This window comes from Mycetomoellerius zeteki, unplaced genomic scaffold (assembly GCF_001594055.1).
Source record: "Mycetomoellerius zeteki isolate Tzet28-1 unplaced genomic scaffold, Tzet1.0 scaffold20, whole genome shotgun sequence".
In the NCBI taxonomy this organism is placed as follows: Eukaryota; Metazoa; Arthropoda; class Insecta; order Hymenoptera; family Formicidae; genus Mycetomoellerius; species Mycetomoellerius zeteki.
In genome coordinates this window covers 1,772,551-1,797,446 of record NW_017256957.1, presented here as the reverse complement: position 1 = coordinate 1,797,446, position 24,896 = coordinate 1,772,551, and the positions used below count along the sequence as shown (strand labels likewise).

The window sequence follows — 24,896 nt, the reverse complement described above, 5'->3', positions numbered from 1 at the left end:
CGACCGAGAAATATTCAATATAAATAAGCGAAGACCATATTCTTATTAAATTTAATAAATTTTTATTAAATTGTTTGTCAACTTAATTTGGGAAATTACGTACTCCAGTTTAGGACCGACAAATAATCGGCGCACAATTTACTGGCAATTGTAAGATCCACGCAAAAAATATTACTGAGCACCAACATTCGCTTTGATCGAATATGGCCTTCTTTGCTCATCTGTATCGAAAAAAATGTTTTTCAAAATAGGATTTATATAATTGTAGTCCATTCATTTGAACAATTTAAAGAAATTTGAAGTATATAGAAATTTTGTACTATCAATTAAAGTATTATTAATTCGTTATGTAACCTCAGTCTATTAAATAAAATATGTCTTAACATAGACTTTCCGATTTGGATCAAAGTTGAATTAGATCAGTGGCTGATCACAGAATCGCGTATTGTCGCATCACCACATTCAATGTATATAGAGAGCGCCAATTTTTTGATTCGATATAGTTTCTTTACAAGAGTGTCACGCGTGTCAATTGATCATTGTCTAAAAACATGGAATATGGCAGTTTGACATTAAAACGGAATTATCAAGTTTTCCACAAAGAATTGATGTCATATCGACTTCGATATTAACTGGATGGACAAACGACAAAAAACATTTCAAAAATTTCTTTTTGAAATTATATAAAAGCAGGATTAACGATGTCTAACCCGCTAACTGCCATGCTCGCGCATGTATCTTACAACATATTTTCTGAGGCAAAAAAATGTAATTAGTGTGCAAAGAGTATTAGCGACAATTCGCTAATTTTGCCTCCAACTAAGTAAGCGATTTTACAATAAAAGCGAAAGTAGGCTTTATACATACATTGCATAGAATGGCAGTGAACGCGTCAAGATACTTTTAAAAGTTTCAAGAGAGATGTCTGGTACTCTCTTTTTCCGTAGCTACGCTATCCGTTTTAGCACAAGCTCTCCATTCGATTGCAAGATGGAAACAACAAATTCTAAATAAACATTCTACCCTACAGTCGATATTCTCGTGCGAGATTCCAGCCTCTTTTTTTATATCGTGCATACATTAAATATAACTAAGAATCCAAGTTTCCTTAAATGCGGGTTTCAAATACGGCCTTACAGCAATAGGATCGGCATGTAAATATCGGTTAAACTGGAAATGTCACGATCCACGTAATCGTACTACATTCTAAGCAATTCCAAAAACAATGTGTACGGTGTTCCACATACGGTGTACACATCTTTTTTTCTTTTAATGTCTCTTAATGGTTCCATTTTAAATTATATTATTATGTAATCTTTTAGGTTTTGTCATTTCTTTTACGATGCTTAAATGTTAAGTTGAGAAAATAATTTTTTTTTCGTTTATATAACAAGCAAAATGTTCAACTCGTTTCTTCATAAATATTCAATTTTCCATAAGTCTTTTTTACGGGGCTCAATGGTTCCAGCAGAAACACTTAATTTGCACGTAAGTTTTATTTTATTTTTTTTTTTATTTTAGGTTCGTTCTTCCTCCCATTAGCGCGCGCGAAATGCATGATTCACTATTTACTCGAAAAAAAAGTATTTTTCACTGGGTTCAGAACCATTGTACATTAATTGTTATTTATTGTATTACGTCGAATGCTGAGCATGTTGTAACGCTAAGAGCATCCGTGGGAATATCATCGGCTAGAAAGCACAAAGAATACTCTCTAATGTTCTTCAAAACGTTTTATAGTACGCTGAAACGTTTCTAGCTTGCTTTGGTTTCTTTCCAGTCAATTTCTCGACGTCACGCGTACGAGAATCGTTGCTGATTACAATCAGCAACTTTTTCCTCGAGTAACGGCTTCTGTTCGTTTTATGTTCCTTTCTTCACGTTATTAAGCGAGGACTGTGCAAACCTTCTACCTGAGTATCGATTTGAGGACAATGTTGTGTATCAGGCGGTCCCCAATCGTGCAAATTTCCACTGTTAGCTAATCTGTGCGTAAGTCGATGTGCTATTGAGAAACCTCCGCTACCTTCCAACTGTGTTAGAACTATGATAACTTGTCTGAAATAAATGTATCAATGTAAAATTTGCTCATGCTGATCAGAAACAAAGCTTAATTATATCTTACCTGTGAAGGGGAGGAACACTATCGGCAGTTCTGAGTTGTCCTCTCGTGGACACGACGTTATAGCTTTCATGGCAGTCGCATTTTACATGAATCCACTTATTTACATGACGATTTTCAACCATTACCACTAATCCGGCCCATCCTTTAGTTAAATAATATGCAGTCATGCCTTCTCTGCCCTGTTAGAGTCAAATATTTATATTGTTAGATGTTTATGTAAATTTCATATCAATATAAATTTAGATGTCAGTATAAATTTTAGAGATAATTGCTTTACAAATTATTCAAAATACGACGTAATGGCTTACTTCGTGCCGTTGTCCTTTAGCCAATGTTAGACTTATGATAGCATCGGCTAAGACAAAAGCAGGTGGTGATATCTGCTCAACGAGAAGTCTCTTTGAGCTGTGAATAGCGAGAACGTATTCCGGATAACTAGATGTATCTTCCATTCCGGTATGCCAATGGTTAAAGGCTAGGCATACAACGATATACAAATCTCTTTCCAACATCTTGTGACAGCCGACAAAACCGCGTACTTGCCGTTTGCTGTGTTCCACTAATCTACCAACTTCCGGAGCAGCCGGAGATCTCGTGCGAAAAACTACCACGCATAAGTCCAATTGAGACCGCTGCGATTTTTCTGAATTTCTAAAAAAATATGTAATTGTTAATATACTACTATAATATGTTCGTGTATGCGAATCAGTTTAGTCGCCTCACCTTTGACCCTCTTGGAACAGTGTAAATTCCGTTTCGGTGGGTTCTAATACCGTCAAAAGGACGCACGATAAATGTCTAAGGGACGATAATGGAGGGAGAGTGCCACGCAATCTCACTTCGCTCCATCCGACTCTCGTCTTACAGATGTCAATGCAATCGAAATATTTTAAAACGTCGTCAAAGGATATCCAAAAGACGCCATCTGAAGCACCGTGCGGCATAAGCATCTCTCGTAATTGCGGAGTCCATATAGGGCTGTCGTCTGACCAATCCCCTTTCCAACTATAATGACCCCAAGGATTGCGTAGTCGTAATAACCGTATTCCCTGCGTAACAATTACGTGACAGGTATACTTATTTCAAGTCAGATCAAATAAAATGTCAAGCCAAGTGTGTACATCTCTAGCACTTACTTGTACATCACGGACATCGAGAACAGAATATGCATGTCTGAAATAGATGTTTTAAGAACAATCAATGAAAAAAAAAATGAAAGAAACGAAAGTTGAATTTAAATATCATGAAATTAAGTTTCCAATTTACCTTGGCCTTAATCCTTTGCGCTGATATTCCTCCTCGTCAACCTTCATATTACCGCCTCCACAGCTAGCACCCATTAAAAACATAGCCTGCCTCGAGGACAAGAGTTGTGCCCATATTAGGTCCCTATCGAGTTCGTCTTCGCTTGGCAATGCTGAAGGTTGTAAAGGCACGCTCTCACACGGGGCACCAGTTAATGTCGCTAGACCTTCTATAGCACGGCCGGATACTAAGGCCTCGTAACAGCCATGTATTTTAGCAACTGCTTTTTCAATTAGTGGTACCCAAAGCTGTTTTCTTTTTGCCTTCAATATTAGACGTATATGTTACTAATAATACACATGTGTCTAGATATAATAAATAGTATAACGTATCTTTGTGTAGCATACAGACATATACCTGAGAGTACACTAAGTGGCCTCTCTTATCACAGGGTAATAGATCATCAACGAGTACCGTCGTCCATTTTCCATCTTTACATAATCTAACTTGGTAAGCACCTTCGGGACATGTCTCTTTCATGACCAAAACTCTTCTCACGAGCTCGTCACTCTCGGCCAAAACAGCCAAAGCCGACAATAACCAACAATTTCCTAAGACACCTTGCGAGATATCAGAAGGTAGGGGTGTCCTAAAGACAGCCCAAGGCAGTTTAGAATCGACACTTGAGTCCACGTTAATTTGATGTGGTCTTCTCCACTGGACGACGTGATTATCTTTCGTATCCGTGGGATTATAGTACAGGGATTTCGGAGCAGGCGGGAACGAATCATCGACGAACGGTTCGTTTGTCTATAAGATAAATGAATGAACTATTAAATCTCATTAATAATTTAGCATTACATAGACCTACAATATGGTCTAGATTTATGCTTTTTTTACCTCCTTGCAATATCGTACAATGCGCTCCCACTTCTCCAGCGCGTCTCTTTCCTCCAGCTGTCTAAGATTTTCCATTACTACGCTCTCTTGCCGCTGTATTCTAAGAGTACTAGTGCCCGACTCGAGAAGCCTAGGTATCCCTCTATCTCCAGATACTTGGGACAACGACTTCGAGCTTTGGCACATTTCGCAAATAGCAGTTGTACTCTTGTTTTCATATGTGCACAGTTTACATTGCCACTAAGCGTACGAAAAAAAAACCATTACAGATAAAAATCTTTTAATTTACTTTGCAAACAGCAAAGTAAAAAATGAAAAAAACAAGAGTAGAGCGAATTAAAAATTGAGGCAAGAGCGACCCAAGCAAGAATTATTATGCTCTCACCAACAATTTATTTTTGAGAATTTCATGAAAAATATATAAATACTAACTTGAATATATGAAGGATCTCTAGTCCTCGAGTGCCTTTTATCACCTGCTGCTGACGAACCGTTTCTTCTTACAGAATTTCTATGTCTCGGAGTAACCGCTTTGGAATTCGTCGGGGTTGAACAGAGTCTCGGGCTTGGACTCCGTTGGCCAAAGGCTCTATTGTCTTTCGGGACTTCTAGAAAGTCTGCTAACGTCTTGCAGGCGTTGCAGTTTTGCGCAGAAAGTGGATTCCTCAGCGTGCACGAAGGGCACACCCAACTCTCGCCCTTTCGTAGAGTGGCATCTTCTAAATGCATAATGCTTTTCAGCTTTGAACCGCAGCAAGCCTCGCACGTCGTTCTCGACGCGGCATTCAATAGAGTGCACTTTTTGCACGTCCATACCGGTGACGGTGGATCGATTTGATCATCCAGATCGGATTCCGCCGTAGCCAGAGTGGCCGCTTTCGGTGGTATATATCTTACGCTATCCCTTGATACCACGATTGGAGATTGTGCATGCGTCGGATAGCTACTCGTGTCCTTCGTGACAGTTATCAAACTAGGCTGCGTTAACGACGGGGGTGATCTGGACGAACCGCAAATGTCGCAACCGCTGGACCACAGTGGGTTATACGCATAAGAACACTTTCTGCAGGTCCACATGCGCTTTAACGGGCTTACATTCGATACTTCTCCCACCGGACTGGTTGCCTCGCTGTGCGCTTTCGTCGGTACCAGGCCTAACTTACTGCTCTGTTTCTTTGGCAATGGGGGCGGTATATCGGGATCCGTAATCCCGATGTAGGAATACTTTGGTCTCGAGTTGAAGCCAATGGAATGAGGCGGCACTGCGGGCGGTTCCTCGTCGTTCAAACTCCTACGATTAACAGTCTTCTTCTGCGTCACATTCGTGACCGAATCAGCATCCGAGAAGGATCTCCTGTAAGACAGAGGCCCGGCAGAGGATAATGCGCGTGGTACCCAAGCTGGTACACTGATGACCACTCCGCTGCAAGGCGCGGGACTCCTAGGAGCGTCGCACGCCTCGCATTGCTCCAAACCGGGCGCATTGTCCAGAGTGCAATTGTCACAGCTCCATAAGCCATCATCCTGACGTGCTTCCGGTACCACTAGGCTCGTAGGTCGTTGTACCATGTGTTCCGATAATTTTTGAACAACAGAGCCGTTCGATAACGAACGACTGACTTTAGACTTAACCCGCTCATACATAGAAGGACTATGTCGTTTTGGAGAACGTTGAGAGGTATCGCTATTATCTGTGAACGGAAGCGTAGTAGACTCCATTGTTCCAATTGACGGCAAGATCCAGTCTTTATGATGTCCTCTTCCTCTGTCGCTTCGACTTATGCTCGTCAACTGTGCCATGCCTGAAAAATTTTGAAGAGACAAATTTCAATGATTTGGAATATTTTATAACAATTTCTACAATGATCGTTTTATGTAATGTATACTCACCTGTATTATTAATTTTAACATTGTTACCAGAGTCACTCTTGCTAACACTTCCATCTAGGACGTTGGCCAAAAGTCCAGACGTTATTTTAAGACGATTTTCCTTATGTAGATTAATCTTTTTACTCTTGCGCGCGCCAATCTGCTTTCCGTCGTTTTGAGCTATTGACGCACTAGCATCGCAAGCCGCGCAGATCAATGAGCTGCAATTATTGTCCAATAGACATCGAATACAAGTCCACTGTGTGGCTAAAGAAGGTAAGGATGAAAAACGCTTCAGCGGTTTCCTATCGGATGAGTCACCACTCAACGAACAACAATTCTTCCTTATATCAGCTGCGGACAAGTGTCTCTCAAAACTGCAAGTTTATAGGAACACATACTGTAAGAATATACAGAATGTTTATTCTCAATAAAGATAAAATTTGTATTTCAGAGAATAAGAAAATATACTTCATAAATTGCTTCTAAATTATTTGGCATTTTAAAAAAAATTAATAAAAAAAATTTCAATCAATGTTTATTGCAAACTACATTTTCACAACAAGCAGTATCAGCTGTTAATGTAGCATTAATTTGAGTCTGCAATCTATTTTAAATTTGAGATTTCTTCAAGGTAGGCATACTCAAAATAAAGGAAAGTTTCATTTAAGCTTAAGTACCGATTCAGTTCTTTTAATTGACATAAACATGACACGAGGGAATCGATATCATACTTTGTGATAAAAGTACGGTTTGACAAACAACTCGTGGGTACTCATATCGAGCGATAGGATTGTCTTGGAGCACATGCAAAAAAACACACAGGAAAGAGAAGGAGGATGAAATCTGAACCCTTACCCTTGAGAAACGGTGCTGGATCGGGACTGGTCAACGGATAGCGTCTCTGTCAAATTACGCGTTACCAATCGGTCTGTCCTCGGCGGTGGCGTCGGTGGCGTCGATTCCCCGGAGGAGGTCTCCCTCCTCGCGGGACACTCTTCGTCCTCACGTCTCCTCGTCGAGCGTCCCGCGCGATCCCCCGCGTGCGCCTCTTTTCCTCCCCCCTGACGCGCGTTGCCGCTACGCTCCGCGGCTACGCTCGTGGGACGGTCCTGCCTGCGATCGAGGCTGGCCCTCTCGTCGCTCCTGAGTCGCGTCAGCCCGCACCTGGCGCATCTCGCACTCTCCGTCGGATTTATCAGGGCGCACTCCGAGCAATGCCACTGCAGCACCGACGCGATCGAGCCCATTCTCCACGCGTAGTCATGGCTCCCCCGCTGCGCCGCTCTATATCACCACTGTCGCGACCACGGACACGACGACGTCGACGGCGGCGACGGTAGTGGTGGTGGTGGCGGCTGCTGCACACGGAGCCGGCACCGCATACACGGCGGGGGCGGCAATCTTGATCCTCGTCCACGACTTCGACTCTCGTTCGCTGTCCGCGCGAAACTCTCCACTTCCTGACACTCGCGCTCCGTCCTCGCACGCTGCACGACGGGAGGGACGCCGTGACGCAACGCGACGCGACGATGCGGCCACCGGCGGGTGGCGGTTAACGACGACGATCAGCGGTGCCGCGAGACGCGTCCTCCTCGTCGTCGTCGCCGCGAGGATGTCGCCGTCGTCGATCGCGACAGGAGCCCGCCGTTCTTTGTCATATGTTCCGCGACGGCCATCTTTCCCGTCGATCCCCTACTTCGCGGACTATCCGCCTGCCCCCTCCACCCTCTTATCGTCACGACCTCGCAGGAACGGCGCGAGATTACTCATCGCCCCGAATAATAGGTTTTTCAGAGAACTAACTGTGGATGCTTGCCAGCAAGGGACACAGACGACACAGTGTGATACAGTGAATTATTACATTCTCGTTACTCGTCAATGTTAAATGAAAATGAAATAATCATTGCGTTACGCGGTGTCTAACTGGAAAACACCATCTATTATTTCAAATAAAATTGTGCGGTGTATTTCAAGATTAATTACGCTTACATGGAATATTTACGTAATGTTTACGTTATGTTTACGCAAATATTTTTCATGCAGACATATACAGGCAGTATATGTAAATTATTATGTGAATTAAATAATACAATACAGAAAGAAGTAATTGAGTCTTATAATAACTGTTAATGTCTTTTAATTTTTTAATGATAAATAAAAATAATTAAGTTAGAAGCTTAATACCCCACATAGCATAGTACAGACCTTCAAGGGATTAAAGACATCGTTATGTCCTCTGGATATCCTAAGGACGTTCCCAAGATATTTCTCGGATAAAGTATGCTGTATAGATACAGTCCTGTGCAAATAACAAAGAACAATATAGATTTCAATCCATAGATTGTTTACATAGATGACACGTAAAAGATAGTTTACGTTGTACATTATAGAGATGTAGATTATTATTTTTTACGTGTAAATGTAAACGCACAATCCTGTTTCAATCTCTCGTGGCAAATTTCAGTTCTGTTCATGGATCAGATAAATCTGTGTATGTACGATTTCATTCGTAATCAAACATTCTGCTTGCCGCAATGTCCATGCATTTTAACCTGTGATGTTTTATATTTAAATAAACACTACAGTGTAAGAAGAAAATGGTGGCAATTATTATAATTTATAGTAGTGGAAGAAGACTCATTTTGTTTCCTAAGAACTAAGATGCTGTACTTTGTAATTTAATTTTATACTAAAAATGACTCAAAGTGGAGCCAAAAATGTTTGTATTATTTTAATACTATAATACATGTTTATTATGAATTTTAATTAAATGCAAGTTTTAAATTGAATAATTAAATGAACACGATTAACTGCGTTAAACTCATATAGCCCTTTTATCAATATTTGAATTTTATCATAATTCAACTATAATTTACAGTTATTTTCAGTGCCAACTGTATATGTATATTTTTTGATAGAATTATAAATTATTAATTATTATTATCACTAACGTTATAGCACTAATAACTATAAAAATAGAGCTACTAACCATAATTATTTTACCATGCAATGATAGTCACAAATTCCAAAAATGTTTTCTCTTAATGTAATGGAAGAAAAAGTAAATAATGATAATTTAATAAACAAATGTATACCATTGTGGTAATATGTCTTCAGCCTGTTCAATTACTTTTATATATTTAGATGTTTCTGTTCGCGCGCGCGATTTGCATCCACTATGAAATTTTCGTGGATACATTACTGTGCATTTTAATTGCTACACGCACTAGCGACATCTGTGAAAGAAATGTCGAAAGACCTGCAATTCCTATTGTAGCAACGAAGGTGATGTGCTCACTAAGTCCCTGTGGCGCAGAGGATAGCGCGTTGGACTTCTAATCCAAAGGTCGTGGGTTCGATCCCCACCAGGGATGGGCGCGAGCGGGACTTAAAAACCGTTTGTAGTTATTTTTTTGCAGATGTCCTTAACGTTATCATTCGAATTGTGAAAACAATTGAAAGTTAAATGGCCAAACATTCGATCGTCAAGCCGATTATTATCGTTTGTTTCTGTATTTTTTTTTCTTAAGTTTTGTAACTCATGTTCACATAGATAACAGATATTATCGCTGTGATAACGATATAACATTAAGAAAACAATTGAATAATCTACTCCAACAATGAGCTCTAACCCATATTTTGTAAAAATAGAGAAAATTACCTAAAGTGATAAGAAAAATAAATGTATTCTCTATCTTTACAAAATATTGATTACTCCAATATTACAATATTAAAGAATTTCTTAAGATCGTAAATGTAATTACACAACAAGCCAAGAACTCTTGCAGTAAGCTCTTCAATTGTTTTCTATGCATGCTACATCTTTATCAGAGCGATAATATTATATGATATATTATCTATAAACACGAGTAACACTGATGGGATAATTAATAGATTATAGATGCTTAACTCGCATAAAAATATACTACTAGTGCAATAAGTAAATTCGAATAGTGTAATAGTGATGGAGAAAATTTCATTAAAATTACACTGAAATTTTATTGTATAAGTATTATTGATTAGCATCATATTTCAGAGGATATACGACAAAATTATAATTAAAAAATGTTCAAATCAATAATACTTATTTTTACATTTTAAAATTTCAGTGTAATTTTAATGAAATTTTCTCCATCACTATTACACTATTCGAATTTATTTATTGCACTAGTAGTATATTTTTATGCGGGAATATTATCTACTGTAAGCATAGTAAGCCTAGCTTTCAATTGCATAACTGAAATTCTTTATTCTTCATTCATCCTTCCAATACACTGGTTTTTAACGTTTTAAACTTTATGACGTCACGTAAGTGTGCTTCTGACCATGTCGTGTAAATAAAGAGTAAAAGGCTAAAAATCTATAAGTTTATAAACAGAAGATACTTTTTTTACTATAATGTTTTAATAAGAGTTGACTATCGTCGTGATTTACGTCACAGATGTTATCTTATGAAAGAATTAGGTTCGATTTTAGCTTGCATAGTTTTATCAGAAGGGAGTCAAGCGCACGCTGTTTGTGTTCGATATCTATAAATATTATACTCACGTGATTAGTCTTTGGATTAAAATACATATCCGCATATCATAGGCCGAGATAATGAAAAGGAACCTTCATTCAAGTTCTTTATTGATACGATATCACAGTACTGCTCACAATCAGATATGCGCAAAGATATGCATGCGAGAGAATGGTTTCCGCAAACTGTCGACTTCGCTTATCTATTTACCGGCAAAGACGATTCTTATTCCAAATTCTTAAGCTAGTGGTACATAGAAAAACATAAGCAGTAAGCTAATCGGCCAATCATAGTCGAGAATGTAAGGCATTAATGTAAACAGTAGCTAATTAAAAATATTGATTTGCTTACTGCTTATGTTTTCCTATGAGTCACTAGCTAGCTTATCAGCAAGTGTTGTCTTCTTGCTCGAAAAAAAACACAAATATAGCACTAATATGAAACGTTTGAATGTCCGTGTACGAAATAAAAGTATCTTCTGTCAGATTATAATTACGAGTATAATTACTTACACATAATGTAGTATTTATTAGTTTATTAAAATTATAAGTGTATATTCCGTCAGATTATAATTACGTGGAATGTAGTATTTAGCGTTTTAATGAAACATCTTGAATTTAGGTAGATACAGATCTAAACATATAATTTTATTGGATCAAAATAATTAATTAATTATGTAGGATATTTAAATTAGTTGCTAAAATATTTTGTAACATTGCTTATCATGCTTAAGTTACATAAATATGTATTTGGATGGTCGAACAAAATTGTTTACAGATCTCTACCTACCTAGTTAAATTTTTTTTAGATATTTCATATTATATAAAATCGTTTTTTCCATACAAAAAAATTTTCTTACTATATTAAATATATTAAACATATATCAAACACCAATACGTTTACTTTCTGAGAATGTATATGTAAAATGTTTTGATGATTTTATTGAAGAAGAAATACAGGAAAGACATTATTTTCAAGGAATACGGGGACGAAGATAAACGACAAGATTTTAACGTACGTCGTATTTGATCATCCATAAATACTCGGTACCTCATTAAGGGATGACACACGAAACTCTCCGTTTTCTGGGCCTATCCAGATTTGTTCCTCCGAGAAACTCACGGGCATCCCCTTTTGGTCACCGAGAGAGACAGCACCCCGTTGGTTTATTTACGGAAACGCCTCTTCTTTGCCTCTCACTAAGAAGCGTCTTACTTTGATTGCAACTCTCCTGACAGTGTTTCAGTTTTGTTCGATTTCTCGGAGCGAAAATAATTCTGGAGCAAAGGAAGTCTTCGAGCGTAAAGAACAGAGAGCTAAGTGAATAAAAAGAGATTAATTAAAAACGGACGTAGTACGTCTTGTTTTCGCATCTGAAATTTTTTATTTCGAGCAATAATATTTTAGATTTCATATTTTTATACATTTCATTGTTTCCGACTGAGAGTAGATTTCAAACAATTCGATTTTTGTAATTAAAACAGTGAAGGAAACAATAACGTTAGTTTCATTTCTAAATTTATTATTGGAATCAAATATATATAAACGAAGATAAATGGAAATTGAGATAAATTCGTTTGTGGCCGATAAAAACAAAATATTATTTATTGCGTAGCGTTACATAAAACCTATTTTATTTTTTATATCCGCGTGAATTGCACGCGACGTTATAAATTAAATTTTAGACGTACGCCTATCTTTATATATATCAAAATACACTCGACGTGACGTTTCCATGATTATGTTGCGACGAATGGTCTTTGCCAAGTAACGATGATAGACTAAAATTTTCCATTTCAACGATACCAACATTTCCATTGTAATTTGTCAAATAACGGTGATGTTCGAACTTTCCGTTTTGTCATTCGTTACCTGTGCCACTATTCGATATGGCGGATTTGTTGAGCAAAGATAGCAAATACTCTCGATTCTTCATCTTCAGTCCGAAATAATTTCTCAGACTTTCAAATCGCGCCGCGGACATGATCGACCTCGCGCGCGTTTCGTTCGCCGTAACGCTCTTTGGAATAGAGCCAGTGCGATTTACTGCCAGACAGCTAGTCGCCGCATTCACAACTCCACTTCGTAATCGTAGAATAGTTTCATAAATAATTGCGTTGTCCTTCCTTCCTCATTTGTGGAATCGGCCGACAACGCTTTTAATTAGCGGCTATTATCTACTATACACGCGATAGAACCGCGTTCTGCGATTCGCTCTCGACGCGAGTTACGAATGTCGAGTTACATAAACCGCAATTGTTACTAACGACAAAAACGCGTCTTTAATTATATTACATAGGGCTTTACGCGTCATAAATAAATTTGAATCTCATTGCAATGAGCTATATAGCTGATAAGTTATTCACTTAAGTTATAGCTCAGTTGATACAAACTAAAAGTAACATAACATCAATGTTATAATTTTGCACTCAATAATATAAATATTTAAATGTAACATATAGCGTTACATAACAGTTACGTTGACTGTGTTTAGCTGAGAAAGTAGCTTTGCAACTGTTGTAAAATTCTTTAATATAACTGGTTTAGTTCATTACTTATTGAATCTAAATGTATAAATCAATCATATTAAAAAATTTCACAACAGTTGTAAAGCTGTTTTCTCTGCTAAACGCATTGTTGAGTGTAAAATGATATTAATATTATGTTACTTTTAGTTGATGTCGACTGGAATAATACGCCAAAATTTCCTGGCTGTATGTTTAACATTTACATCAATTTCAGCGCGAAAATAAACAATTTGCCATGTATGCGTGCATGTTTGTTAAATGATTATGCTAAGAACAGCAGCAAGACCCCCTGCTTGGAAAATTCTTAAATTTTGTCAATTGACATCTCTCTACTCGTTTCTTCTGAGTCAATTAACCATTTAACATGGAGATCTGATATTTAAACTCGTACACAGAAAATTTTCCATGAGACGATATCATGAATAAATACGTCGCAACTATTGTTTTTATATCGTGAATGTAGAGATTGTATTGAAAGGTTGTTGATCTTCGACGTAAAAAAATGTATAAGTGTGAAGTAATACGTCTTTGATATATTCGATAAAAGTTATCTAATCTGCAGTCATTCAGATAGTTGTTTACACGCACATACACACACATTATCAGGAGCTCTCTCTTTATATAATTATAATATAAAACACATATTAGATTCGAAAATGTGAAATGTAAATATTATTACCGTAATTTTAAGATTCTAAAATATGAGAATATACTTTACTCCATACTTACCATACTTTACGAATAAGGGTTTCGATTAAATAAGCGTCGAGGAAAAGTCTGATATAGATCATGAAAAAAAAGTTATATTCTTATTGCATGAAAATGCCACTCTGCTACTCTTACGTCATTTATTTTCCACGACATTAACCGATGCGTATATAATAACGGTTAACACTATGACGCAGCTTCTTCACGCGTCGACAGATTTTTCTTCGCTTCACTTTGAAGTAAACAACTCGCCACGAAGAAAACGGTTTAATGTCGCGATTATTTATAAAGAACTTTCTTCCGTGATCGATAATGAAAACATACACGAGAAAGCATCTCTTATGGTTCTTGTATTATGTGCAACACATTCACTATTTTTTATTTATTAATATAAAATGTATATGTATAGAAGAAAGGAGAGGTGGTTATGAAATAAGTGGGAGGTTGGGAAATATAAGATAAGCCTTCAAAAGCCTCAGAATGCAGAGCAAATTATACAAGACCAAAATTTTTAATTCACAGCCTGCTTAGACGTTATAACATGGCCACTGATCATTTCTAGTTATCGCACTGAGAAAAAAATTGTTCATTTGATTAAATTAATTCAATCGAATAAAATTTTTTTCTCAGTATACATAAAAGCAGAATTTTAGATTTGCAGGTAATAGACAGTTTTACATGTGTACTCTTTACGTAATTTTAAGAAGTATTAATTTTGTAATTTTAGTCTAGATTTGAAGCCTTTTGAATGATATAATTGAATTGTTAATGAAATGTGTCCGCACAACACGTGTAAAGTTATACTATACACCAGTTTATATTTCATTTCCTCTCTCCTATTCCATAATTGGAACTTTTTTCCTCTTTAATATTTTGTAAATTACGTTTGTTCTGTATCATTCTATGGCTAACAAACTTATTATAACAAAAGTCTTTATGTCACATGAATATTTAGTCAGTTATTTCAATAACAAAAAATATTCCATAACTCTCTCTCTAGCCACATGCTTACACTACACAAAAATTATTTTTATAATTTAATAATATGATTAACTTTCTAGTATTAATAAAAAAATATAAGATCATGCAACAACTTGTAACAACTAACCCCATATGCGGGGTCAGATGTTACAGTTACTGGGGTCACTTGTTATATCCAGATTTCAATATATTACACATTTAATTAAATGAAATAAAAAGAAATATATATAGATATACTTCATTAATAATTTTAAAATATTATTTAATATGTAACATTAATAACATTTATGATATACCTAAACAGTTTTCTCTTTTTCTTACATACAGCACAGAAATAAAAATATAAATTTATGTAAGATTACCATTTGGTTGCCGCTATTACGTTTGCAATAGGTTGTGTTGAAGTTAGGTGTGACAATGGAGAAGCAGACACTTATAACGACACACCCCGTCACAACTAGTCCCGGGGTGTCATATTTACGTATTTCAATTATTACTTATGCAAAAAATATATGTTAAGACGTTAATATAACTGTAAGTTGTTTATATAATAAGAATTCTATAGAAATAGTTGAAATTCTGATATGGTGAACAGATTGATAAATATAACATTTAATATATCACTGATTTATTTTACTTTTGGCTATAAAAAACCGAAAATATTTTCTATTTCTGAAAATATGCTATTCAGTTTGAAATAACTTATTGCAGCATGACCGTAATGTTTTTACGGAAATACTATATTTTTAATGTAATATTATCGTTTGTTGTTTTGTAGCAATTTTAAGTGTAACAACATGTCTCATATATCAACTATCCCCGGTCTCCCCTATCGTTCGTTCATTTCAATTTCTATGTGTGTTCAAATCTTTCTTTTATAAAGAAATAACTGTAAAATTATAATAAAATAAAATCTTAAATTTGTTTATACGAGGTTCTGAAATTCTTGAAAAAAATTTTGAAAGTGATTTCTCGCGTGAAAGAAAGAATGTATGTCTCGTCATGCTCTTACGTCATGCTATTTTTATGAATCGTTTCAATGCCGACATCTCCGCGATTAGTATTTACTGCTATCTCGCCACACAGCAACGCAAAAGTGTTTTATCAGAGCGACCGTTCTTAGCCACGTATGCGAATTATGGAATGGATGAAAACAGGCGAGTTATCCGTTGACACGACGGGTTATCGAACTAGTGAATTTTCGTGAGCTATAATTACACGTAGATCGATATTATGCATCAGCGGTCAATGGCATCGAATCTGGTTGACGACCACGGTTGCCAGGTCTCCAGATTTCGACTGAAGACTGCAGTTTTCAGGACCAATCTCCAGTTCTCCAGCAGATGGGAAAAATCTCCAGTTTTTCGCTCGCGCGGGGTATTTATTAATTGCATATTTAAATTACGTGGAAAGTAATATAATAAGAAAGTCTGTGATTATGTTCGCAGTTTATGTTATTTTACAAATAATAAAAAAATTTGTAATTGTGTTCGTACTGTATGTATAAATCTTGTAATAATAATAAGAACGTCTCTGTGATTGTATTGATACTTTATGTTGGTCAAATATTAATAACAAAAAGGAAGTCTGTAACAGTGGTCGCAAAACACGAATTAAATCCTGCGCCTTTTTCTTTCTTTTTTTTTAAATGAAACAATCAGCCGGTCTCCAGTCGAAATATGAAATCTCCAGCGCACGGAGACCTTCGGGCCCCAGTTGTACAGTGCTCGGGATCTGGCAATCGCGTTGACAACAGATGCAAAATTCGTACGCGCTATTATTATTTATTTATGTTAATCAAACTGGAAACAAATCGTTCGAGGAGTCTTCAATTGTCATATTATCTACGGATTTATAACATTTATGAAATTATGTTATACATGTATGTAAAAATATTCTTATGGATACGCGATTTTCAACGTAACAGTTCCCATTTTGCGTGCAGCATTGAATATTCCAATTATAAAGTACCCGGTTCTCCTTTTAGTTACGATGACTTCGCGATAAGTAGCGCGCGTCTTATCGCGCGAGAGTAACTATTTGCATAATGATAATGCGTCTCGCTTTGGTAGTAAATTACACACGTGAATCAGTGCAAACTCACTAGCAGTTCGCTGGAAGCATAATTTATGCAGCAGTATAATGTGAGCTTTTTATCAACGAGAATGATGGATTTCCCGTTTCCAGCGGAAATCTTGTGGCTTAGAAAATTTTACTCATGATCAACTAATCAAGAAGAACTTTTTGTTATCGTGATCTCTTTCTACTTAACACAACGCGACACTTATGGTCATAATTTCATGTAAATCTACTTAATGCGTATAGTTAAGTACCTACAAAAGCATTAATATATAATTTTCGTGGACATTACATGATAATAATTTTTATCGTTATATTACATAATATTGTTAGATTATTGTTTTGTCTTATTTATGTAGTGTAATTTAAAATTTTGTAGGGTTCAAATATAGTATTCCAGTCTCTCCTATAAGAAATTATACAAGACTCACACATAATAATAGTTGTATACCTTTTTATATGTAACAGTGAAAATTAACTCGGGACACAAACGACATCCCATCTGTATCAAAGCACCGGGAAATCGTTGTGTATTAAGCGGTTAATTAAATTTTTTTCTCTAATTTTCTTGGAACAATTGTCTGTTTCTATAATGCTCGAGTTTTAAGTTGTGAGAGTTGAGTTGTGTTGTACATTCCACGTTTAAAAACCGATTTTTCTAAGTCCAATTGTAATAATTCCCACAATTACAAAGATTTCGATCTGTCCTACATAAATTTCTGTGATATTAATGCACGTGTGAACAGGCGCATCTTGAAGACGAATGATCTCCACAACATTCGATATAATTGTTGCTGAAACGGTTTCTGAATGTAGTACGCGTCCTGCGAGGACAGAATAAATAAGCTGTCAATTATCAACAAGTGCATTTAGCACAAGGCAATGCTAATAGTACAATACATTATAGATAAAATAAGTACACGCGTAAACTATTTTGTCATAATTATAATAAATTATCATTTTATAACAACTTTTTATGAATAATTTGAAAAAGAAGCTGCTGTTTAAAATTCTAGCATATCATATAAAATAATAAGGAAAAAAAAGAACTAATAATCTATGTAATATACAAATATTAAACTTCTTAAACATTCTAATATAGTAATTTGAAATAAATATAATTTACAGATATATACATATGCATTGTATATGTCTACTTGTTTCTGTCTGTAAATGCTTATTTTAATTATATGCATATATACAATATATACATAAAAATATATATTACGTCATAAATATTAATTTATATAGAACAAATCTCCAAGAAACGTTTTGAAGGACGTCCTGAGAACGTTTCCAGGAGGATCTCTGGGATAAAGTGTGCTGTATGGGATTATATAAACAATAACGTTAAATATAAACATATATATATTTACTATTATATAGGAATATACATTATATATATCTGCAATGTGCGATTATTTAATTCTGTATAAAATACTTGGTGCAAAATTGTTGCATATTACGTGGATAAGAAGGATATTAATTTTTATTTTTAATTTCCCAACGTGACAAACTGTGTTATTACACGCCTTTGACTCACTATAAACTCATCGCGATCGCATCATATCGCACGTACTTAGTATGCGTTCAGCATGGATCAATGTGAATTATGACCGAATCAAGTATGAGTCAGCTCTCGATTCACTTCGTCACGTTACATTATTTGTGCGAGCACCTTTGTTACGTGCGAATAAAATAATGTTTGTCTTTCTTTTACTGTACGCTTTTTAATAAAAGTAATTTGCCCGCTATGACGATAAATTCAAATAATCGAGAGGTTATCTGTCGCAAGCTGTAACGTCGAAATATCAGTGCTCACATGGCTCTTGCAGACGTTGAGAAAACACGGGTCTACGACGATAACGCACTCGTTGGCAAACAATACGCGATAGTCGCGTTCTAATTAGCGGCGCGATTACGACGTGTCATTCACTTTGTTCTCCATTGAGGACCCAAAGTCGACACGCGATTTCGGCACGCGAGTCGAGATTTCATATTACGGACATAAAGTTCTGTCATAGATGTAACAGGTATAAACTGCGCATTAATTTACTTTATTGTTAGCTTCTGTGCTCAGTTAGAAAGAATTTTAAACGTATCTCAGCATTCTCTTTTCAACTCGATACTTGAAAGAGAGAGAGAGAGAGAGAGGAAGGAAGGAGGAAAAGAGGAAGACAGAGAGATGCTTTAAGTTATTTCATTTTTTCTATAAACCGATCTCATACAGCACAGATGTTTATGGCAACATTGCTGAAACGTTTGCAATGTTACTCCAATATTGCTAGAACGTTGTAATTGCTGCAATATATTAGAATGATCTATATTGTTTGAGAATAGTAACAACTTCATAGGATGATAATAATAATAACAATAAAATATAGATGTCAAATTTTAGATACTAAAGAACTTCTATTGATTTAAACAATAAAAAACAAAGATAAAAAATGAAGACTGCTAAGAGTCGGCGCAGTAGATACAATTAATTAATATACAAAAATTTATTAAACGATTTAATTAAAAATATAATGCTTCAACAAATGTACTTTTAGCTCCAAATTGAGCCATTTTCAGTACAAATGATTAATACATAATTATACAATAGATTTGCATTTAAAAACAAAACCAGATCTGAATATAATCCGCTGCAGTCACAAGAGCGAGATAAATATCAATTTTAATTTGATTTAATCATTGTTTAAACAGTTACATACAGCCATTGCCATTCAGCTACGTAACTGTTTGATCAATTCTAATAAAAATTGGTATTTATCTCACCCTAATAACTACAGCGTAATTATAATTATATATTAATCATTCGTACTGCTGAAAATGGCTTCATTTAAAAAACGTATGATTTATTGAAGCATTGTATTATAGTTTTAATTGAATTATTAAATAAATTTTGGAGCATCGTTTATCGCGCCGTCTCCTAACGAGCCTCATTTTATCTTTATTTTTTATTATTTAACTTTATAGAATTCTTATTGTATTTACACTGTACATGTGAAAAATGATCTTCACATCTGTGCAACTATGAGATAACAACTGAAACAGAATGTGTATATTTTTCCATCCCATGCTGATGAAGGTTAAATGAGCTTACGGCGTTTCGCAATATTCTGGCGGAACACCATTGATTAATAAACCATCGCATATTAGAAACCAGTTGCGTGATCGCAATGGATGATTAAATATACACACGTGCAAGTAGCGTGTTACTTGTTTCGAATCACGTGCGTCAAACGTGCCCGCGACATACGTGTGAATTTTACATAACTTCCGAGATGTTCATCGTTGAATTTTTGTCACGCGCTTCATTGGCAGAAGCCAATTCGTTGCAGCGGTGAGATAAAACGCGAATAATAATATGACTAAACGAAAGGAAGATAATATAAGAGCTACAATAACACGAAACAGAATAGGGCAAAGTTGAAAACTAAATGGAATGGTAAGTACGAAAATATTTACGCACTAGCAGTAAGTTTCAACCAATCCTTCTTTTCTCATGATAATTGGAAATACATTTGCATACTTGCGCTAAAATAGTGATGTTTTTTTATTGAAAATCATCGTGTTTACGTTTCCTATATATTATATAAAACTCGCTTAACTTTTTTCGATTTTAGTATAAAATCTGCCCCACCTCCTAATTTTGCGTCTTTAATCCTATAAAAAGATTTTTGATTCCGTTCGATTAATTCGGAGATTTTTATACAACTGTAATGTTGATAATTTGGTCCACTCTAGCATCCCCTTAATATCAAGCCATCATTGAAACAAAAATTAAGTAAAAAGAAATACATAAGGGGTCAAGTTTTTTTTTTTTTTTTTAAACGCTGTGGTTAATTCTTTGTTCACAAATAAACATCATAATTAAATTTTAAGTCGTCGAAGATGAAAATAGGTGAAAGCTGTTGATGGAATTCAAAATCGTCCTATGCGCATCTTACTCTTTTTATTTATCCTCATACTTGACAGTGTCGACCGTAATACATGCGACGCATTTGCCTTAGAACTGGAATAGACGGCACCTGCAACAGCCATAAAATCCTATTTCGGCGTCGGTCCGCAGCGTTTCGTGAGCTCATCCTCCAGTTGCGTCGCGCCATATTATACTCATGCGTCATAGTACCGTCCCTAAGCGTCGGCCTAAATGCGCGAGCGGCGTTGAAAGTGCAGCGAGATTCACTTTCTAGCGACGAGGTTATTCAGAGATCTTGCGGGCGAAATGCGAGCTGGAATGCTGTACGATCGCGTTACCAAGTGCCTTTACCTTCTCCATCCGTGCTCCCTGCTACGTTTCTTTTGAACTTCCGATTTACATGGTCGCTTAAAAGTTGAATTGATCAACTCCATTAAGTGAAAAGCAGAGAAATTAAAAGAAAAATGCATTAGGTAAATGAGAATCAAGTGCAGTTAGTGAGGCCCAAAATTAAATCTATTATATTTAAAAGTAAGTACGTGAAATTTCAAATGTTCGATTCGTCTTCAGGCCATCCTAATTCAGTAACAATATTATATTTTATGTCAATAATATTATATTTTATGTATCAAATTGTTTGAATTCCAAGTTATATGAAAGTCATAACTGATTCTAAGAAAATGAATATCTTAGAATCATTTTGGCTCCTCATACACATATATATTAGAATATATGTATGCATACATACTTATATTAGAAACAATTCAATACTCGAGAAACAATTCAATATGTAAAATATGATCTCTGAAGATGGCCTGAAGAGAAGCCAAATTGTTTGAAATTGTACATATTGTGTGTGTTAAATGTAATAGATTTAAACAATAATAAATGAAACTAAATCATTTATGTGAATAACACACAAATAAATAAGGAATAAAATTAAATAATAGATTTAGTTTGACTCACATTTGGTTAGTATATTTTTCTTTCGATTTTTTGAATATCGAGAATCCTTAGATTAATATACTTTTTAAGAAAAATAAAGAAACTTGGTGAAGTTATAAACTAATTGTGAGTTTTGATATATATTATAACTAAAATTAAGATAAGAATGAAAGGAATTGATCAGTTTGACTTCTGAAAGGCTGGTTACTTCAATATTGTACACACGCACAACATTGCGTATGCTTGAAGTATATATTGGAGATATCAATAGATAAATATCCGTTTTAGGCATTGCAAGGCTATCTGTCGTAAATACAGAACTTGCCTTTCGCTTAGTTCATTTTGCTCTGAGTTCGCTTGAGAGACTACGACGACAAACGCACAATAGCTTTAAGAGTTGCATTGAAAATATCTATTTATTGTTTTATATTAAATGTTTTCCACGCGCGCACTCTTGACGGTTGAAATAAACGAAGCTGAGAGAAATAAAATTTAAATATCAAATGAATACAGTTGAAGGAAGATAAAATCTATACATTTATAGAAAAGGAAAATGAAATTTTTATATATATAGTTGATACATAGAGTTGATTAGATTGGAACTTGTTCGAAAAAAGATGTGACCTTTTAAAATCGTTTTAAAGCGATAGTTTTAACAACGAACAAGTTAAATTGCAATTCAGAATTTTTTTAAATGCAGTATTTTTGGGTTAATGTATTAAAAGGTATTCATATATGGATATAATATTATTTATATGGCTTACACTTTTTTTACTTTCATTATTGACATGATTTACACGCACAGGTTATTACCGAGTAAACACAAACTAATAATAACGTTACATTAATATTATAATTTCTTATTCACAACAATATAAATGTATATTATAATACATCTGTTGCACGTAATAATTACAATGTTGAATAGAAAATTATAACAATTATAAATAAAATTTAGGCTAATAAGATTAAATCGATTAAAAGAAAAAATTCTATTCTTGATCAAATCAGATCTTGATGTTTAATCTCTGGAAGACCGAAGGCTTCCCTTCGGTCCCTTTAGGAACTCAACAGTGGTGCCACTTTTTTCGCCACTCAATCTCATGATATTGACAAAAAAGTTCTAGTCCTTAAAATAAAAAAGTCGATTAAAAACATATCGGTCCTCAGAAGGTTAATAATGTTCATGTACGATTTGCAAATACATTTTCTAGTTCTATAAACTATGCGCCAATTCAGTTTGTTGAGCTTGTAATATCAATGTGTATGTAATGTATGTTATTGTAGTGTTGTTTACTGGGTATCCCCTTTAGGAGGCCCTTAAATCATACATCCAGAGAGGAATGCACGTTCAACATACGTTGTGATCGCGCAACAAGTCAAACCAAATGCTCGATTAAGGTGTGATTTATGATAACGCCTGCGAGACGAGCGTGCATTCGTAGTTTCCGAATCACGTTGCTTGATATACGAGGTGGCGGATTACCGGACGATGACGCAAGGCGCCTCCCTATATTACGGCGTACATGTTTGCATGCAGATAACCGCTTTGTTAAATCGAGTGAAAAGGGGAACGTAAAGGTCAGCAGGGTGCCTCACCTCATCATCGAACGCAATTTTCTACGACGCGAATCAAATCTCTGAAGAGCAGAAACTGCACGGTAAACGATAAACTTTATTCTACTGTAAATGAAATTGATAAAGCACGACGAACGAGTTTGCCGAGTTCCGTGATAGCTATGATTAGGCGTAATATTCTGTTGAAAATATTTTATCCTAACTAATTATCACGTGTATTACGCTTATCGCACTAGAGAACTCGGGACTTTCAATGTAAACATGTGCAGTTGCAAACGAAAAATAGTTACGTAAACAATTTGCTTTGTGTGCACAGATTGGTCCAAGAAGCTTGCTTAGATGACATCACACACGGAGTATTATACTAAAAACAATTTGATGTGTGTGTTAACGACGTGTGAATTATACGAATCACGCTTCCTTTTTTCACTTTTCTTTCAATCTATCTCGTTTGTTTATCTAATATCGAATGACATGTCGAATGTTTCAAGAAGAATTATATATATCTATTCTTTATATTTAATATTTCTTTAAATATATATATTGATGTGATTGTCTTATTATTAAATTTGTTTTTTTTTAGTTTTATTTCTCTTATTCTTATCCTGTAAACGTAGAATTATAGTTCTGTCTAATATGCTAAATACTTATAATATATATTATCATATATATTGGTTATAAAGTCCTTATGCAATTATAAATTTTCATAATTTTCATTTTATACGTAATAAAATTAGTTTATAAAAAAACAATAGAATTACCGTTTAATGGAAATTAATTTAACATATATACTCGTATCAAGAGTGATCTTTCTTCTCTCTCTTTCTCTCTATTTCTTCCTTATTTATGAAAATTTTTCTAACAAATAGATTAGAAGAGGTGGATTCTGATTTCATTTGCGATCACATTTACCAGATCGGAATCTATTGGAATCAATTTATTTATCTGTATATGAATACATTAAAATTATTATTTATATTAAAAAAATTGTTCTTTAAATCTGTGAACTAAAATTAATTTGTAAAAAATTTTAAAATTGCTAATACGATTCAAGATATAATTACAAAATAAAATGTAAAATTTATCTATATAGAATTTCAGAATCGTATCTCGATTTATATCATATACATAATAACGATTATATCATATACATAATAACGATTTTGAGAAATAATAAAAAAAATGTATGAAATTAATTCTTTTTATTTATCATTTTATTAAATTAATTTCATTCCTATACTACCTCTTTTTTAATTTGTTTAGCTTTGTAGTTTTCTAATTCCTATTATCCTATAAACAGAATTAGAGAATTATATAGCGCGCTAAACATAAGATATAAAACAGAATTTTTAATAAAATGGCATTGCTATGTACCCTTCTAGACTGCGTTCAAAAACACTACCCGATTACCTTTGAGTATCATTTTATCCTTGTTCACCAAATGTTAAACAAGGATAAAACTCGGAGATAGTCAGGTAGTATTTTCGAACG

At 35.0% G+C, this 24,896-nt stretch overlaps 1 protein-coding gene and 1 non-coding gene across 2 annotated transcripts; one reads left to right on the top strand and one right to left on the bottom strand.

Moving 5' to 3' along the window:
• Positions 1–364: 364 nt before the first annotated feature.
• LOC108722337 (calpain-D) lies at positions 365–7,839 on the bottom strand. The gene is made up of 11 exons (XM_018447393.1): positions 6,998–7,839; positions 6,161–6,516; positions 4,703–6,072; positions 4,271–4,510; positions 3,788–4,180; positions 3,392–3,693; positions 3,262–3,298; positions 2,849–3,174; positions 2,434–2,776; positions 2,126–2,304; positions 365–2,058 (listed from the first exon to the last, which is right to left on the bottom strand). The coding sequence occupies exons 1-11, from the start codon at positions 7,387–7,389 to the stop codon at positions 1,878–1,880; spliced, it is 4,119 nt and encodes a 1,372-aa protein (XP_018302895.1). The 5' UTR covers positions 7,390–7,839; the 3' UTR covers positions 365–1,877.
• A 1,604-nt stretch (positions 7,840–9,443) lies between these two features.
• TRNAR-UCU (transfer RNA arginine (anticodon UCU)) lies at positions 9,444–9,516 on the top strand. The gene has a single exon. It is a non-coding gene; the product is annotated as a tRNA-Arg (tRNA).
• The last annotated feature ends 15,380 nt before the right edge of the window (positions 9,517–24,896 follow it).